Below are 19,339 nucleotides of genomic sequence, written 5' to 3'. Positions count from 1 at the left end.
GCTTTTGAGCTCTTGATCCAGATATGCATGCCTACCTTGGTTGAGAAAAATCACTGCTCTAGAAGACACTATGTGGTTTCCTTAGAAGGTTTGATTATAGAAGCCGGGCGCAGTGGCTCACGCCTGTAATCCCAGCACTTTGGGAGGCCGAGGCAGGTGGATCACCAGGTCAGGAGATAGAGACCATCCTGGCTAACACAGTGAAACCCCGTCTCTACTAAAAATACAAAAAAAAAAATTAGCTGGGCATGGTGGTGGGCGCCTGTAGTCCCAGCTACTCGGGAGGCTGAGGCAGGAGAATGGCATGAACCCAGGAGGGGAAGCTTGCAGTGAGCCCAGATCGCACCACTGCACTCCAGCCTGGGCGACAAAGCCAGACTCTGCCTCAAAAAAAAAAAAAAAAAAGAAGTTGTGATTATAGATAATATGAAGATTGTGTCTCTGTATTACTTTAGACAAGTTTTTACCAGAAATTAGTTTGGTTTATAAATCTGTCTTAGGAATCCATATTCTAATGAAATATTTTCCATTTTTCTGTAGAATCTTAAATCTTTAAGAAGTCAGACATCAAGAGGTTCCGCTAAGCTCTCTCCTCAGTCCTTCGGTGTCAGACTCACAGATCAGCTATCTACTGACCAAAAACAGAAGAGCATCAGCTCATTGGCTCTTTCAAGTTGTTTAATTCCACGGTATAATCAAGAGGCTTCAGTTCTACAGAAAAAGGAGCATGAAAGAAAGCATTTCCTAATGGAGAATATAAATAATGAAAATAAAGGAAGCATTAATCTTAAAAGAAAACATATTACATATAATAATTCTTCAGAGAAAACAAGTAAACAAATGGCATTGGAAGAAGATACTGATGAGGCTGAAGCCTACCTAAATTCTGGGAACTCAGGAGCATTGAAAAAACATTTTTGTGATATTAGGCATTTGGATGATTGGGCAAAAAGCCAGCTGATTGAAATGCTCAAACAGGCAGCAGCCCTGGTGGTAACTCTGATGTATACTGATGGTTCCACCCAGTTAAGAGCTGACCAGGTTAGTAAACAGTGATGGTTTTTGTTTGCTGTCTTGACACCATAAAAGAAGCCCATTTTCTTAGTGTCTGATTTTGATAGGAGAGCTAGAAACAAGATTTTAAGGCTTTCCCTCCCCTCCAGTGGTAAGTGATTGACAATGGATAGCTCCCATCGGTTTCTTAGGAAACTGCAAAACTGTTTTCCAGAGTGGGTGTGCCATTTTACTTTCCACCAGCAGTGTACTAGGGTTTCAAATTCTCCACCTCCTTGTCAACACTTGTTGTTGTCTATTTTTTTTTTATTTTAGCCATTTTAGTGATTCTGAAGTGGTATTTCATGGTGGTTTTAAATTGTATTTCCCTATTACCTAGTGACATTGAGCATCTTTTCATGTGCTTATTGGCCATTCGTATATCTTCTTTGATATCTTCTTTCTGTTTTGATGATTTGATGAAATATCTGTTCAAATTTTTTGCCCATTTTAAAATTGGGTTATTTGTGTTTTATTTTGGATCTGTAAGCATTCTTTATACATTATGATACAAGTCTCTTATAAGATATAACATTTATACTTCTGCCAATTTCTGGCTTATTTTTAAAGAATTTATTGAGGGTGTCTTTTGAAGCACAATATTTTAAAAATTTGATCTCTGTTAATTTTTTAAAAAAATCTTTCCCTCCCTCCCTGCCTTCTTTCCCTTCCTCCCTTCCTTCTTTCCCTCCCGCCCTCCCTCCCTCCTTCCCTCCCTCCTTCCCTCCCTCTCCTTTCCTCTCTTTTCCTCTTCTTTCCTCTCCTTTCCTGCACCCATCACCCAAGCAGTATACACTGCACACAATTTGTAGTCTTTTATCCCTCACCCCCTTCCCACCCTTTCCTCCTGAGTCCCCAGAGTCCATTGTGTCATTCCTATGCCTTTGCATCCTCATAGCTTAGCTCCCACTTATGAGTGAGAACATACAATGTTTGATTTTCCATTCCTGACTGACTTCACTTAGAATAGTAGTCTCCAGTCTCATCCAGGTCACTGCAAATGCCATTAATTCATTCATTTTTATGGCCAAGTAGTATTCCATCATATGTATATAGCACAGTTTCTTTATTCACTCCTTGATTAATGGGCATTTGGGTTGGTTCCACATTTTTGCAATTGCAAATTGTGCTGCTATAACCATGCATGTGCAAGTATCTTTTTCATATAATGACTTCTTTTCCTCTGGGTAGATACCCAGTAGTGGGACTGCCGGATCAAATGGTAGTTCTACTTTTAGTTCTTTAAGGAATTTCCACACTGTTTGCCATAGTGGTTGTACTAGTTTACATTCCCACCAGAAGTATAGAAGTGTTCCCTGTTCAGTGCATCCATGCCAATATCTATGATTTTTTGACTTTTTGATTATGGCTATTGCAGGAGTAAGGTGGTATTGCATTGTGGTTTTGATGTGCATTTCCATGATCATTAGTGATATTGAGCATTTTTTCATACATTCGGTGGCCATTTTTACATCTTCTTTGGAGAATTGTCTATTCATGTCCTTAGCCCACTTTTTGATGGGATTGTTTGTTTTTTTCTTGCTAATTTGTTTGAGTTCATTGTAGATTAAGGATATTAGTCCTTTGTCAGATATATGGATTGCAAAATTTTTCTCCCACTCTGTGGGTTGTCTGTTTACTCTGCTGACTATTCCTTTTGCTATGCAAAAGCTTTTTAGTTTAATTCTTGTTAATTTGTTTGAGTTCATTGTAGATTAAGGATATTAGTCTTTGTCAGATGTATGGATTGTGAAAATTTTCTCCCACTCTGTGGGTTGTCTGTTTCCTCTGCTGACTATAGCTTTTGCTATGCAAAAGCTTTTTAGTTTAATTAAGTCTCAGTTATTTATCTTTGTTTTTATTACATTTCCTTTTGGGTTCTTGGTCATGACATCCTTGCCTAAGCCAGTGTCTAGGAGGGTTTTTCCAATGTTATCTTCTAGAATTTTTATAGTTTCAGGTATTAGATTTAAGTCTTTGATCCATCTTGAGCTGACATTTGTATAATGTGAGAGATGAGGATCCAGTTTCATTTTACATGTGGCTTGCCAATGATCTCAGCACCATTTGTTGAATAGGGTGTCCTTTCCCCACTTTATGTTTTTGTTTGCTTTGTCGAAGATCAGTTGGCTATAAGTATTTGGGTTTATTGCTGGGCGCAGTGGCTCACACCTGTAATCCCAGCACTTTGGGAGGCCGAGGCGGGAGGATCATGAGGTCAGGAGATCGAGACCATTCTGGCTAACACAGTGAAACCCCGTCTCTACTAAAAATACAAAAATTAGCCAGGCGTGGTGGCGGGTGCCTGTAGTCCCAGCTACTCGGGAGGCTGAGGCAGGAGAATGGCGTGAACCTGGGAGGCAGAGCTTGCAGTGAGCTGAGATCACGCCACTGGACTCCAACCTGGGCGGCAGAGCGAGACTCTGTCTCAGAAAAAAACAAAGTATTTTGGTTGATTTCTGGGTTTTCTATTTGCTTCAATTGGTCTGTGTGCCTATTTTTATGCCAGTACCATGCTGTTTTGGTAATGATGCTTATAGTATAGTTTGAAATCAGGTACTGTGATGCCTCCAGATTTGTTCTTTTTTTTTTTTTTTTTTTTTTTTTTTTTTTGAGACAGAGTCTTGCTCGTCTTGCTCTGTCACCCAGGCTGGAGTGCAGTGGTGTGATCTCAGCTCACTGCAACCTCCAACTCTTGGGTTCAAGTGATTCTTCTGCCTCAGCCTCGCAAGTAGCTGGGACTACAGGTGCCTGCCACCACGCCTGGCTAATTTTTGTATTTTTAGTAGAATGAGGTTTCACCATATTGGCCAGGTTGGTCTTGAACTCCTGACCTGGTGTTCTACCCACCTTGGCCTCCCAAAGTGCTGGGATTACAGGTATGAGCCACCATGCCTGGCCTAGGATTGTTTTTTATAGTTCTGTGAAGAATGATGGTGGTATTTTGATGGGAATTGCATTGAATTTGTAGATTGTTTTTGGCAGTGTAGTCATTTTCACAATATTGATTCTACCCATCCATGAGCATGGGATGTGCTTCCATTTGTTTGTGTCATCTGTTATTTCTTTCAGCAGTGTTTTGTAGTTTTCCATGCAAAGGTCTTTCACCTCCTTGGTTAGGTATATTCGTAAGTATTTTATTTTTTTGCAGCTATTGTAGAAGGGGTTGAGTTCTTGATTTGATTCTCAGCTTAGTCACTGTTAGTGTATAGAAGAGCTACTGATTTGTGTACCTTAATTTTGTATCCAGAAACTTGACTGAATTCTTTCATCAGTTATAGGAGCTTTCTGGAGGAATCTTTAAGGTTTTCTAGGTAAACAATCATGTAATCAGCAAATAGTGACAGCTTGACTTCCTCTTTATTGATTCGGTTGCTTTTTATTTCTTTCTTTTGTCTGATTGCTCTGGCTAGGACTTCCAGTACTATATTGAAGGGAAGTGGTGAGAGTGGGCATCCTTGTCTTGTTCCAGTTCTCACGGGGAATGCTTTCAACTTTTCTCCATTAAGTATTATGTTGCCTGTGGGTTTATAATAGATGGCTTTTATTATATTGAGGTATGTCCCTTGTGTGCCAATTTTGCTGAGAGTTTTAATAATAAAGCAATGCGGGATTTTGCTGAATGCTTTTTCTGCATCTATTGAGATGATCATGTGATTTTTGTTTTTAATTCTGTTTATGTGACGTATCACATTTATTGACTTGCATATGTTAGACCATCCCTGTATCCCTGGTATGAAACCCACTTGATCATGGTGGATTATCTTTTTGATATGTTGTTGGATTTGGTTAGCTAGTATTTTGTTAAGGACTTTTGCATCTATGTTCATCAGGGATATTGGTCTGTAGTTTTCTCTTTTGGTGATATTCTTTCCTGGTATTGGTACTAGGGTGATACTGACTTCATAGAATGATTTAGTGAGGATTCCCTCTTTTTCTATCTTGTGGAATAGTGTCAATAGGATCAGTACTGATTCTTCTTTGAATGTCTGGTAGAATTCTGTTGTGAATCTGTCTGGTCCTGGACTTTTTTTGTTGGTAATTGTTTTGTTACCATTTCAATCTCACTGCTTGTTATTGATTTGTTCAGGACGTCTAATTCTTCCTGATTTAAACTAGAAGGGTTGTATCTTTCCAGGAATTTATCCATATCCTCTAGATTTTCGAGTTTATGTTTGTAAAGTTATTCATAGTAGCCTTGAGTGATCTTTTGCATTTTTGTGGTGTCAGTTGTTGTATCTCCCATTTTGTTTCTAACTGAGCTTATTTGGATTTTCTCTCTTCTTTTATTGGTTAATCTTGGTAATGGTCTATCAATTTTATTTATCTTTTCAAAGAACCAGCTTTTTGTTTCATTTATCTTTTTTTTTTTTTTTTTTTTTTTTTTGAGACAGAGTTTTGCTCTCGTGCAGGCTGGAGTGCAATGGCGCAATCTCAGCTCGCTGCAACCTCTGCCTCCCGGGTTCAAGTGATTCTCCTGCCTCAGCCACCCAAGTAGCTGGGATTACAGGCGTGTACCACCACACCTGGCTAATTTTTTGTATTTAGTAGAGACGGGGTTTCACCATGTTGGTCAGACTGGTCTCCAACTCCTGACCTCAGGTGATCCGCCCTCCTCTGCCACCCAAAGTGCTGGGATTACAGGCATGAGCCACCGTGCCTGGCATTTGTTTCATTTATCTTTTGTATTTTGTTTGTTTGTTTGTTTCAATATCATTGAATTCCGCTCTGATCGTGGTCATTTCCTTTCTTCTGCTGGGTTTAGGTTTGGTTTGTTCTTGTTTCTGTAGTTCCTTGAGGTATGACCTTAGATTGTCTGTGCTCTTTCAGACATTTTTTTGTTTGTTTGTTTTTGAGATGGAGTCTTGCTCAGTCACCCAGGCTGCAGTGCAGTGGCGCGATCTCGGCTCACTGTGAGCTCCGCCTCCTGGGTTCATGCTGTTCTCTGCCTCAGCCTCCCCAGTAGCTGGGTCTACAGGCACCCGCCACCACGCCTGGCTAATTTTTTTTGTATTTTTAGTAGAGACGAGGTTTCACCATGTTAGCCAGGATGGTCTCGATCTCCTGACCTTGTGATCTGCCTGCCTCGGCCTCCCAGAGTGCTGGGATTACAGGCGTGAACCACCGCACCCGGCCAGACTTTTTGATGTAGGTGTTTAGGGCTATGAACTTTCTTCTTAGCACTGCCTTTGCTGTATCCAAGAGGTTTTGATAGATTGTGTCACTGTTGTCCTTCAGTTTGAAGAATTTTTTTTTTTTTTTTAAGGGAGTCTTACTATGTTGCCAGGCTGGAGTGCGGTGGCAGATCTTGGCTCACTGCAACCTCTGCTTCCCAGGTTCAAGTGATTCTCCTGCCTCAGCCTCCCAAGTAGCTGAGATTATAGGCACGTGCCACCATGCCCAGCTAATTTTTGTATTTTTAGTAGAGATGGGATTTCACCATGTTGGCCAGGATGATCTCGATCTCCTGACCTCATAATCTGCCCTCCTCGGCCTCTCAAAGTGCTGGGATTACAGGCGTGAGCCACCATGCCCAGCCCAGTTTGAAGAATTGTTTAATTTCCATCTTGATTTCATTTTTGAGCCAATGATCATTCAGGAGCAGGTTATTTGATTTCCATGTATTTATATGGTTTTGAAGGTTCCTTTTGGAGTTGATTTACAGTTTTATTCCACTGTGGCCTGAGAGAGTGCTTGATATAAGTTCAGTTTTCTTAAATTTACTGAGGCTCATTTCATGGCCTATCATATGGTCTATCTTGGAGAAAGTTCCATGCACTGATGAATGGAATGTATATTCTGTGGTTGTTGAGTAGAATGCTCTGTAAATATCTGTTAAGTCTGTTTGTTCCAGGGTACAGTTTAAATCCATTGTTTCTTTTTTTTGTTTGTTTTTGTTTTTGTTTTGAGACGGAGTCTCGCTCTGTCGCCCAGGCTGGAGTGCAGTGGCCGGATCTCAGCTCACTGCAAGCTCCGCCTCCCGGGTTCCTGCCATTCTCCTGCCTCAGCCTCCCGAGTAGCTGGGACTACAGGTGCCCACCACGACACCTGGCTAATTTTTTGTATTTTTAGTAGAGACGGGGTTTCACCGTGGTCTCGATCTCCTGACCTTGTGATCCGCCCGCCTCGGCCTCCCAAAGTGCTGGGATTACAGGCGTGAGCCACCGCGCCCGGCCAAATCCATTGTTTCTTTGTTGACTTTCTGTCTTGATAAACTGTCTGGTGCTGTCGGTGGAGTCTTGAAGTCCCCGGCTATTACTGTGTTAGCTACTCTTGCTTGCTTTTGGTCTTCCTTTGCATGGAATGTCTTTTTCCACCCTTTTACCTTAAGTTTATGTGAGTCCTTATGTGTTAGGTGAGTTTCTTATAGGCAGCAGATAGTTGGTTGGTGAATTCTTATCCATTCTGCAATTCTGTATCTTTTAAATGGAACATTTAGGCCATTTACATTCAACCTTAGTATTGCGTTGTGACGTACCATTCCATTCATTGTACTATTTGTTGCCTGCATAGCTTGTTTCTTTTCTTTTTTTTAATTGTATTTTTGCTTTATAGGGCCTGTGAGATGTGCGCTTTAAAGAGATTGTGTTTTGATGTGTTTCCAGGATTTGTTTCAAGATTTAGAACTCCTTTTAACAGTTGTAGTACTGGCTTCCTAGTGGCGAATTCTCTCAGCATTTGTTTGTGTGAAAAGGACTGTATCCTTCCTTCACTTATGAAACTTAGTTTCGCTGGAAACAATTGTTTTGTTTAAGGAGGCTGAAGATAGGGCCCAGTCCCTTCTAGCTGGGAGGGTTTCTGCTGAGAAATCTTCTGTTAATCTGATAGGTTTTCCTTTATAGGTTACCTGGTGCTTTTGCCTCATAGCTCTTAAGATTCTTTCCTTTGTCTTAACTTTAGATAACCTGATGACAATGTGCCTAGGCAATGATCTTTTTGCAGTGAATTTCCCAGGTGTTCTTTGAGCTTCTTGTATTTGGATGTCTAGGTCTCTAGTAAGTCCAGGGAAGTTTTCCTTGATTATTCCCCCAAATATGTTTTCCAAACTTTTAGATTTCTCTTCTTCCTCAGGAACGCCAATTATTCTTAGGTTTGGTCGTTTAACATAATGTGAGACTTCTTGGAGGCTTTATGTTTTCTTATTCTTTTTTCTTTATCTTTGTTGGATTGGGTTAATTTGAAAACCTTGTCTTTGAGCTCTGAAGTTCTTTCTTCTGCTTGTTTAATTCTAATGCTGAGATTTTCCGGAGCATTTTGCATTTCTATAAGTGTATCCATTGTTTCCTGAAGTTTTGATTTTTTTAATATATACTATCTATACCTATTTCATTGAAAATTTCTCCCCTCATTTCTCTCTCCCTTCCTTCCTTCCTTCCTTCCTTCCTTCCTTCCTTCCTTCCTTCCTTCCTTCCTTCCTTCCTTCCTTCCTTCCTTCTTTCTTTCTTTCTTTCTTTCTTTCTGTTTTTTTTTTTGGGAGTGTTGTGGGGGACGGAGTCTCACTGTGTCACCCAGGCTGGAGTGCAGTGGCATGATCTGGACTCACTGTAACCTCCGCCTCCCGGGTTCACACCATTCTCCTGCCTCAGCCTCCCGAGCAGCTGGGACTACAGGCATGTGCCACCACGCCTGGCTAATTTTTTATATTTTTAGTAGAGATGGAGTTTCACCATGTTAGCCAGGATGGTCTCAATCTCCTGACCTCGTGATCTGCCTGCCTTGGCCTCCCAAAGTGCTGGGATTACAGGCATGAGCCACAGCACCTGGCCTCCCCTCATTTCTTGTGTCATTTGTTTTGACTTCCTTAAACTGGGCTTTGCCTTTCTCTAGTCCCTCCCTGATTAACTTAATAACTAACCTTCTGAATTCTTTTTCAGGTAAATCAGGGATTTCTTCTTGGTTTGGATCCACTGCTGGTGAGCTAGTATGATTTTTTGGGCATGCTAAAGAACCTTGTTTTGTCATATTACCAGAGTTGGTTTTCTGGTTCCTTCTCATTTGGTTAGGCTCTGTCAGAGGGAAGGTCTAGGACTCAAGGCTGTTGTTCAGATTCTTTTATCCCACAGGGTGTTCCCTTTATGTCGTCCTCTCCCGATTTTCCTAGGGATGTGGCTACCTGAGAGCTGAGCTGTATTGACTGTTATCTGTCTTCTGAATCTAGTCACCCAGCAAGTCTACCAGGCTCCAGGCTGGTACTAGGGATTGTGTGCTCAGAGTCCTGTGATGTGAACTGTCTGTGAGTCTTTTGGCCATGGACACCAACACAGTATTTGGGGTGTCTCCTGGGTCCTGCAGGAGCAATCTGCTTCCTTCAGAGGGTCTGTGTTCTCTCTGCTTTCCTGATTTATTCTTGTAGTCATTCTAGAGCAAAAGGTCACAATGCAAGCCTCCACGCTCTGCTCTGTCCATCCCAGGGGGAGCTGCAATCTACTTCTGCCTCCCATCTGCCATGGTCTCCTAATTCTCTCTGATTATTGGAGCTTTGTAGTAAGTTTTGAAATCAAGAAGAGTGGGTCCTCCAGCTTTGTATTTTTCAAGATTCTTTTGGGTATTGTGCTTCCTTTGCTTGTCAGTTTTAGGATCAGTTTGTCAATTTATGCAAAAATCCAACTGGAATTTTGATATAAATCGTGTTAAATCTATAGATTAATTTTGTGAGTCTTGCCATCTTATTATAATAGTATTGAGTTTTCTGATCCATAAACATGGGGTATTCTGATCCATAAACATGGGGTATCTCCATTTATTTAAAACTTTAATTTCCTTTAGGAGTGTTTTATAGTTTTCAGTGTAGTATGCAAGTCTTGCTTTACCTTTCATTTTTTTAAAGGCATTTTGATGGCTAAAGAATGTAAGTTGATAGTTTATTTTCTTCCAGTAGTTTCATAATATTACTCTACTGTTTGCTGGGCACGGTGGCTCACACCTGTAATCCTAGCACTTTGAGAGGGCAAGGTCGGCGGATTGCCTGAGCTCAGGAGTTCGAGACCAGCCTGGGCAACACAGTGAAACCCTGTCTCTACTAAAATACAAAAAAAATTGGCTGGTTGTGGTGGTGTGTGCCTGTAGTCCTTGCTACTCTGGAGGCTGAGGCAGGAGAATTGTTTGAACCTGGGAGGCGGAGGTTGCGGTGAACTGAGATTGTACCACTGCACTCTAGTCTGGGTGACAGAGCAAGACTCCGTCTCTTAAAAAAAAAAAAAAAGTATGTATATATATCTACTGTCTTCTGAGTTGCTTTATTTCCGACGAGAAATCTGCTGTCATCCTTATCTTTGTTTCTATCTATGTAATGTGTTCTCTCACCACCCCCCACCCTTTATCACTGGTTTTAAGCAAATGATCTGTAGTTTTCTTCATGTTCCTTGTACTTGAGGTTTATTGATCTTCTTGGTTCTAATGATTAACTTGGGGATAAAGGACAAACTTATTATTATGTTGAGTTTTTAAATCCTTGAGTATTATATGTCTTTGTTATTTAGGTCTTCTCTGATTTCTTTCATTAGCATTTTGTAGTTTTCAGCATACGTATCCTGTATGTATTTTGTTAGTTTATACTTAAGTATTTCATTTTTTAGAGTTCTATAAATGGTGGTTTTAAAAAATTTTATTTTCACATGTTTATTGCTAGAATATAAAAATATATTACATTTTTGTCCTTTGATCTTGTATCCTGCAACCTTGCTAAATTTACATATTAGCTTCAGGATTCATTTTTTACAGGTTCCTTTAGATTTTCTACACAGACATTCATGCCATCTGTTAATAGGGAAAGTATGATGCTTCCTTTCTGATGTGTATGCCTTTTATTCCTTTCTCCTTTCATATTGCCCTGGATGAGACTTCCGTCATGATGTTGGAGAGGGTAGACACCAGATTTGGAATGTAAAGTCATGGATTCGGCTTTTGGCCTCAATTGTCATTAAAAAAGCCATTCATTTTCAAGTTTAATTTTAGGCCTTTTCTTGTTCTCTCTGCTTAATTTTAAAATGTGTATCTTTCTACAACAGATATATTGTCTAGGTTTAATTTATTTTGTTGTGTTTCCACAGACCCCCATTTCCTCTGTTAGAGGAATTGTGATGTTACTCAAGCGCCAAGCAGAGGGTGGCCATGGTTGTCCAGATGCCCCGGCCTGTGGTCCTGTCCTGGAGGGCTTTGTGTCGAATGATCCATGCATCTACATTCAAATAGAGCACTCTGCTATCTGGGACCGAGAACAGGAGGCACATCGACAATTTGCCCGGTAAAAAATCTTCACGCATGGACTCACACCCTACTTACATGCCTGCTTTATACTAATGGAAAGTTTTTCAAGGTCCAGTTTTAATTGTTTAAACTTTTAGAAGTTTTGTGTGGGCACATGAAAATAAAATGGATCCAAGTGATAGAAATCTCTACAAATACTGGCCCTCTCTCTCCCAGAGAGTATCTGGAATGGAGTTCCGTTCTGTGGGAGCAGCCTGCTCCAGGACTTGAAGCAACTTCACAATGAGAAGCTAGGGAGAAAAGCATCAACCCCAGACCCTGAAAATCCCCTGTCACTGGCAGAGTCCCAGATGATTTTCCTTATCATACTTGTTCATTCATTCACAGCATTAGAAAACAAAGTTATCACTGCCTGCAAACAATAATTGTCCTTAATACCACCAAGGATGGGACTAGTTTCAAAGCTCTATGTCTGTGGAAAGAGGCAAGACCTGTCTCACCTCTTTGGACTGGCCCTCTTAGAGTCACAGAATTTTAGAGCAGGCAGGGTTCCTCCTGCCGCCCCTTCTGGATTCTGAAAAACCCTTTCTGGGATGGATCTTGTACTCTTCCTCACTGTTTCTTTGCTTAGGTTATACACATGACTTGGGCTTCTGCCTCAAATGGAGGTATCCACTACCTTCCCAGCCCTCTGATTTTTTTTTTTTTTTTTTTGAGACAGAGTCTTGCTCTGTCACCCAGGCTGGAGTGCGGTGGCCGGATCCCTGCTCACTGCAAGCTCCGCCTCCCAGGTTTACGCCATTCTCCTGCCTCAGCCTCCCGAGTAGCTGGGACTACAGGCGCTCCCCACCTCGCCCGGCTAGTTTTTTGTACTTTTTTAGTAGAGACGGGGTTTCACCGTGTTAGCCAGGATGGTCTCGATCTCCTGACCTCGTGATCCGCCCGTCTCGGCCTCCCAAAGTGCTGGGATTACAGGCTTGAGCCACCGCACCCGGCCCCAGCCCTCTGATTTAAGGCCAGTTAGCCACCCTGGAAGATCAAGCCAGCTCCGGAGGAAGCTGGGCCCCATTACTAGCCTTTCCATGCTTCATACAGGCTCACTGGGCTCTGGGTGATTTTAGGTAACTTTTGGGGAGAAGGGGACAATGTGTGACAAACATAGCTTTCAGCTCCCAACAGAACCCTTCATTTTCTTTTTATGTAATTTTCTCTTTAAAGAACAACTGGTCAGGTCTAGTGTATGGAGATCCCTTGTGAGGACAGAGCCCTAATATCTAGATGATGTTTCTGAATCTAGTTGACGTTTTGCACTTGGACATCTAGTGGTCATTTTAGGCAAACATGTCCAGACTGAACTCCTGTCTTCCCTGGACCCTGCCTCCTGTGGCCTGGCTGTCTTTAGTCAGTGTCAGCCCTCCATGAGCTTAGGCAAAAAGTCCTGGGGTTAACTCTGACTTCTCTCTACTTTCCACAAACCATATCAAGCTCTCAGCAAGTCCTATTGGCTCTGCCTTTAAGTGTAGCTAGAATCTGCCCTCTGCTTATCCACTGTGTTGCTGTTACTCGGCACAGGTTGTTACCTCCTACTGGATCACAAGAACTTCCACACTGGACTCCTGCTTCCACCTGCCTCTTCAGTCTGTTTTCTGTGCAGCACCCAGAGCTGGCCTGTTAAAGCACAAATCAGGTCACATCACTTCCCTGCCCCAAACCCTCAAACAACTCCTGCTTCACTCTGAGGAAAACCCAAAATCACTGCTTTTAGGCCTTCTGGCTAAGATCAAGTGTAGAAAAGCCACAGGACGGGGCCGGGCGCGGTGGCTCAAGCCTGTAATCCCAGCACTTTGGGAGGCCGAGACGGGCGGATCACGAGGTCAGGAGATCGAGACCATCCTGGGTAACACAGTGAAACCCCGTCTCTACTAAAAATACAAAAACTTAGCCGGGCGAGGTGGCAGGCGCCTGTAGTCCCAGCTACTCGGGAGGCTGAGGCAGGAGAATGGCGTGAACCCGGGAGGCGGAGCTTGCAGTGAGCTGAGATCCGGCCACTGCACTCCAGCCTGGGTGACAGAGCGAGACTCCGTCTCAAAAAAAAAAAAAAAAAAAAGAAAAGCCACAGGACCTGTGAAGGCCCTTGCCCTCAAGGTCTGCTTACTCTGGCCCCTCCACTGTCTTCAGCCTCACCCCTCCTCTCTCCCGGCCTTTCAGTGCACTCCCACCTCCTTGCTGTTCCTGACCATGTGTTACGCGCCTCTGCCCAAGGGCCTGGTGCCACCATCCTTCCCTGCAGCATTCTCCCAAATAACTGCATGGTTTGCTGCCACATTCCTTTATGTTTTTCTCTGAACAAACAAAAAGTAAACTATGAAAACACAAAAGTACAGAGTAGTATACGCATCCACCCAGGCCAACATTATCAAAGGTTTTTCCTTACTTCCTTCATCTGTCCGTTTCCTGGGGCAGGGGGAGAGGACTGAGGTTAAAGAAAATCCCAACCTATTGTTTTGCCCTCTCATGACTCTAAAAACTATGGGCTTTGTTTTGTTTTGTTTTTACAGAGCCACAGTGCCATTTTAAAACTTAACAAGTTGTATATCCAGTCCAAATTTGAAGCTACCTGATTGTCTCAAAAATGTCCTTCTACAGTTGACTTGTTGGGATCAGGACATAGCATTGGGTGGCCATGTCTCTATTTTTTTCTAATCTGGAGCATCCCTCAGCCCCTCTCCCTGTCTTGGAGGAGGTCCCATGTCCTGGATTCGTTTGTTTGCCTCATCATGAAGTTCTTTAACTTGTTCTCTCTCCTCCATATTTTCTGTAAACTGGAGTTAGCTCTAAATGCTTGATTATTTGGGTCCAACTTGTTTTGCGCAGCACTTCCTAGGTGGAGTCATAAGCTTTACACTCCATCTGTGATGCAGTTGGATGGCCAGATTTAACAAATTAAAATATAGGACACTAAATTTGAATTTCAGATAAATAACTAATTTCTTAGTATACGTATGTCCCAAATATTGCATGGGACATACTTATACTAGAAGAATACATCTCTAAAAAATATGTAATTTTTTTCAGATAATAATTATTCATGATTTTTCTGAAATTCAGACTTAACTGGTGTCCTCCAGACTTCCTTTAATGATGCAATTGGGTTGTCCCAGTTTTCATGGTGCTGAGAGGGAGCAGCGGGTTCAGGTGGTGTCAGCACAAGCCCTTCCTTATAAACTTCTCCCCCAAACTTTCCCTTAATGGTTTTGTCCTTTGATGAGGATCATCTAAATCACTTATTTAATTATGGCTAGTAAGATGGTGATTTTTCTAACTCTATCGTTTCTTCCACATCTAGTGGCTAAAATTTTCTGTAAATAACTTTCCTCTACCAACTAGGCTTTTGTTTACCTTATCCTTCATGTCTTTCCTCAAGAGTTACCTTGGCTAGGAACAGTGGCTCAGGCTGAGGTGGGAGGATGGCTTGAGGCTGGAGTTTGAGACTAGCCTGAGCAACACAGTGAGACCCCATCTCTACAAGAAATTTCAAAATTACCCGGGTACAGTGGCATGTGCCTATAGTCCCAGCTACTCCAGAGGCTGATGTTGGAGGATCACTTGAGCCCAGCAGTTTGAACCTGCAGTGAGCTGTGATTGCGCTACTGCACTCTAGCCTGGATGACAGAGTGAGGCCCTGTCTTAAAAAAAAAAAAAAATTACCAAGCTAAAATAAATAAAAAAGAATTACTAAGCTAAAAAAAAAAAAAAGAATTACCTTATCAGACCTTCCTTGACCACCCTACATGAGATGGTACCCCACTGCTAACCCCACATACATGACTTTCATTTGTGTTCAGTAGTGTGTTCATTAATGTATCCCCAATATCTAAGAACAATGCTACAAAGCAAGTGTTTAATCAGTATTTATTCAATATTATCATTGAATGAATGAATGTTGAGGCTTAATTTTTATAAGTTCTAGGACAATCAAATTAATACATTGCCTCAAGTACCATAAATTGGAAATAATAATCCCAATCCTATGATTATGTCTTTGAGATTCAAAATAAATTTAAATAAATCGCATTTAAATTAATACACATACTTTTTTGCACAAAACATGTTTAATAACATTTATTAAATGACCTGTGCAAGGCCTTTCACATACACACTGTCCCTTCACCTTCACATTCTCTCTGTATGTTATACCTTATTCACTCCATTTTACAGATGAGAAAGCCTCAAATCTAGCTTATATATATGTAAATATATATGTGTGTATGTGTGTATATACATGTACATATATACATGTTTTATTTTAAGAGCCAGAGTCTCTCTTTGTTGCCCAAGTTGGAGTGCAGTGGTTGTGATCACGACTCATTGCAGCTTCAACCTCCTGGGCTCAAGTGATTGTCCCTCCTCAGCAGCCTTACCCCAGTAGCTAGGACTTTAGGACTATAGGCATGCACCACCATGCCTCGCTAATTGCCATTTAGCTTACAAGGTATTCTTTTTGTTGTTTGTTTTATAAAGATAAAAATCAATTAGTCTCTTATTAGCAGAAGATAGTGTAGTTGGTAGATTACCTTATCATGAAACTCTTGAGTTTTAAGGATGAAGGAGCAGCAACGGGAATTGGGCTCCATGGCCCCAGTTCTTCTCCTTCATAAGCTCTTTACTCCATCTTGGACACCCTCCTCACCGGTCCAGCCGAGCCAAGATCTGAAGCTGTGTTATTGGCACTTTACCCTCCCTACCATCCTGGCCGCCCTTTTCAAGGGAAACCAAGGTGAAATCACATAAAGTACAAAAAGCCTACAAATGTCTTTCTGTGGAACAAGTCCAAGCAAAATCTAACTGCAGTTTGGCTAAGTGTGCAAAGCTCATTAGGCTCTTGATTTCTTTCTCCCTCAGCTCTAACCAAAGAACCTCGACCTTCTGGGACCAAGAACAGGAGGCATATCAACAATTTGCCAGGTAAGAAATCTTCATTAATGTATTAATGAACATTTACTATAAAGAGGGATTGATGGCTTTGGTAGCTTAGAGTTTGGGCCCTGGCAGCAGGAAGATACGGTCTCAGATCCCAGCATTGCCATTTGTTAGTCATTTAACCCTGGCCAAATTGCTTAAGCTTTTCAAGACGAAGTTTTCTCATCTGTAAAATGGTTCTAGTGCATGCCAGATAGGATCGTGATGAGGTTTCAATGCAGCAGTCACCTCACACACAATGCTACGAAGTGTTCAGCATGGTATCTGGCACATGGTAAGTATTCAGTCAGTTTTAACAATTGTGAATCCCATATTCAAAGTGCTCATGGTATAATGGAGAGAACAAATGTTCAAGGTACCTTCTAATAGAGCAAGTGTGCTTCCCACTGTACTACCTGTGTGGGCAGGGCTACAGAAGAGATACAGAAGAGGGAGCAGCCCCCTGCCTGCGGAATTAGGGCATACCTTCCTGAAGATGGCCCTTGAACAGTTTGTGAAAACTGTGGGAAGAGAACTGTAGTCAAGAATACAGTATATGCAGTGGCCCAGGAGCAGAGCAGGACATGGCACAGCCTGGTGGTGGAGGAAAGGGAATTTAGTGCGATGAGAGAGTAGAATGTTTGAGGGGAGCTCTGGGAGAACGGGCTAGAGAGTCATCTTGGGGCCTGGCTATGAAGAGCCCAGAGTAGGTGTACCTTGCTCAGGGATGTAGGTCTTAATCTACAGGTAATGGGATGTTACCCAGGGATAAGCACTTGACAGTTGCGTGACCTTTGGTACCTTACCTCGTCTCTCTGTGTCTCGCTTTCATCATCTGTAAAATGCTGATAATAAATAATACCAACCTCTTGGAATTCTTTAGTTAATGTGTGTATGTGCTGTCTAAGTGATAGCTATTCGTCTAGTAGTAGTAATATTTTTCCAAGGTTGAAAGTTCCAAGTTAATGTTTAAATCAGTGAATTTCTTTTCATCTTCCAGGAACGTGCTATTTCAAACACTGAAATGTAAATGTCCTGTTATTTGTTTTAATGCTAAGGATTTTGTGAGAATAGTGCTGCAGTTTTTTGGTAATGATGGCAGTTGGAAGCATGGTAAGTTATATTTTTTGTTCTCTCTATAATTTAACTCTTCAACTGTGACTCCTCCTATCAATGGGAGAATGGTGAGGGCAGCCATGTCACACAACTCCTGGGGGACCTGGCCACACACACTCATATGCCTCTTCATGGGCCCTAGGCATGGGAAGGAAGTTTTCCTCCATGTTTCTAGGTTATTTGAATTTTTACAAGTATACATTACTTTCATAATTTAAAATAGGAAAGAATTAACTTAAGTAGCATGGTCAGTGAGATTTGTTGTGACCACAAATCGCTTATAAACTTTCTAAGAATTAAACTACAGTCCAGAGTAATTAACATTGAAACAATATAGGACCTACCTTTTATTTAAAATACTGAAGATTTTAAATGTACATATATATTTTAGTTTTTTGATTTTTTTAGAGATGGGGTCCAACTCTGTTGCCCAGGTTGGTCTCAAACTGCTGGCCTCAAGCCAACTTCCTGCCTCAGCTTCCCAAAGTGCTGACCACTGCACCTCGCTTAAAGTAGTAAAGTTTTTTATAACTTCTTAAAAACTAGATGGACATGGCCGGGCGCGGAGGCTTACGCCTGTAATCCCAGCACTTTGGGAGACTGAGGCAGGCGGATCACGAGGTCAGGAGTTGGAGACCAGCCTGGCCAACATGGTGAAACCCCGTCTCTACTAAAAATACAAAATTTAGCTGGGCGTGGTGGCTAATGACTGTAATCCTAGCTACTCAGGAAGCTGAGGCAGGAGAATTGCTTGAGCCCAGGAGGTGGAGGTTGTAGTGAGCTGATATTGCGCCACTGCACTCCAGCCTGGGGGACAGAGTGAGACTCTGTCTCAGGAGAAAAAAAAAACAAACACACAATTAGATGGACAGATAAGTGGTAAAGAAAATATAGCAAAAATATTCGTTGTAGAATCTAGGTGGTGGACATATGTGTTCACTGTATAATTCTTTTCAAATTGTGTATTTGAAACTGTTCATAATAAAAGGTTGGAAAAAGCCCTTTTTATTGTCAAAAATTTCTAACATATACAAAAGTAGTCATCACCCAGTTTCAATAATTATCAATTTCCAGCCAAACTTTTTTTTTTTTTTTTTTTTTTTTTTTTTTTTTTTTTTGAGATAGAGTCTCACTCTGTCACCCAGGCTGGAGTGCAGTTGCATGATCTTGGCTCACTGCAACCTCTACCTCCCTGGTTCAAGTGATTCTCCTGCCTCAGCCTCCCGAGTAGCTGGGACTACAGGTGCGCGCCACCATGAGTGGCTAATTTTTGTATTTTTATTAGAGACGGGGTTTCACCATGCTGGCCAGGCTAGTCTTGAACTCCTGACCTTGTGATCTGCCCGCCTCGGCCTCCCAAAGTGAGCCACCGCACCTGGCTACAGCCAATCTTTTGCTCTATAACTCCCCATACTTCCAAACTGCCACCTCCTGAATACTTTGTAGCAAAACCCAAACATCATGTGATTCATCTCTAAATATTTCAATTGTATGACTAAAATGTGAGATTCAGTTTTTAAAACAACACCATCATCTCTACCCACCCCCGAGGAAATTAGCCAATAATCTTTTTCTCTTTTTTTCCTTCTAAAAATTTTACTGATTCATAATAGATATACATTTTTTGGGGGGACTTGTGATATTTTGATATATTCATATAATGTGTAATTGTAATAATCAAATCCGCATAATTGGGATATCTATCACCTTAAACATTTATCTTTTCTTTATACTGGGAACATTTGAATTTTCCTTTACTAGCTATTTTGAAATATACAATAGATTATTATTTACTATAGTCACTCTACTGATTTACTGAACACCAGGTCTTCTTTATTCTACCTAACTATATATTTGCAACTGTTAATCAACTACTCTTAATCCCACCCACCACCCCCTTACCCTCCCTGACTTCTGGTAACCACCAATCTACTCTACCTTCATGAGATCTGCTTTCTTAGCTCCTACATGTGAGTGAGAACCTGCGATATTTGTCTTTCTGTGC

General features: G+C 41.5%; 1 protein-coding gene across 9 annotated transcripts in view; it reads left to right on the top strand.

Moving 5' to 3' along the window:
- The window catches only part of POLN (DNA polymerase nu), a 157,559-nt gene that overhangs the window by 22,173 nt on the left and 116,047 nt on the right, over positions 1 to 19,339 (top strand). For 8 of the 9 annotated variants that reach the window (XM_074039241.1, XM_074039237.1, XM_074039234.1 and 5 more), the window contains exon 1: positions 17,195 to 17,331. In XM_074039241.1, coding sequence (XP_073895342.1) covers positions 17,311 to 17,331 — 21 coding nt within the window. In that variant the 5' untranslated portion in view covers positions 17,195 to 17,310. Of the gene's footprint in view, positions 1 to 540; positions 1,042 to 11,102; positions 11,297 to 16,161; positions 16,225 to 17,194; positions 17,332 to 19,339 lie in introns of those variants that run through there. The other variant, XM_065544683.2, reaches the window with a different exon arrangement.

The sequence above is a fragment of the Macaca fascicularis genome, chromosome 5, assembly GCF_037993035.2.
Source record: "Macaca fascicularis isolate 582-1 chromosome 5, T2T-MFA8v1.1".
Lineage (NCBI taxonomy): Eukaryota > Metazoa > Chordata > Mammalia > Primates > Cercopithecidae > Macaca > Macaca fascicularis.
Note: the sequence above shows the minus strand (reverse complement) of the source record. Positions and strands in the feature narration are given on the sequence as shown.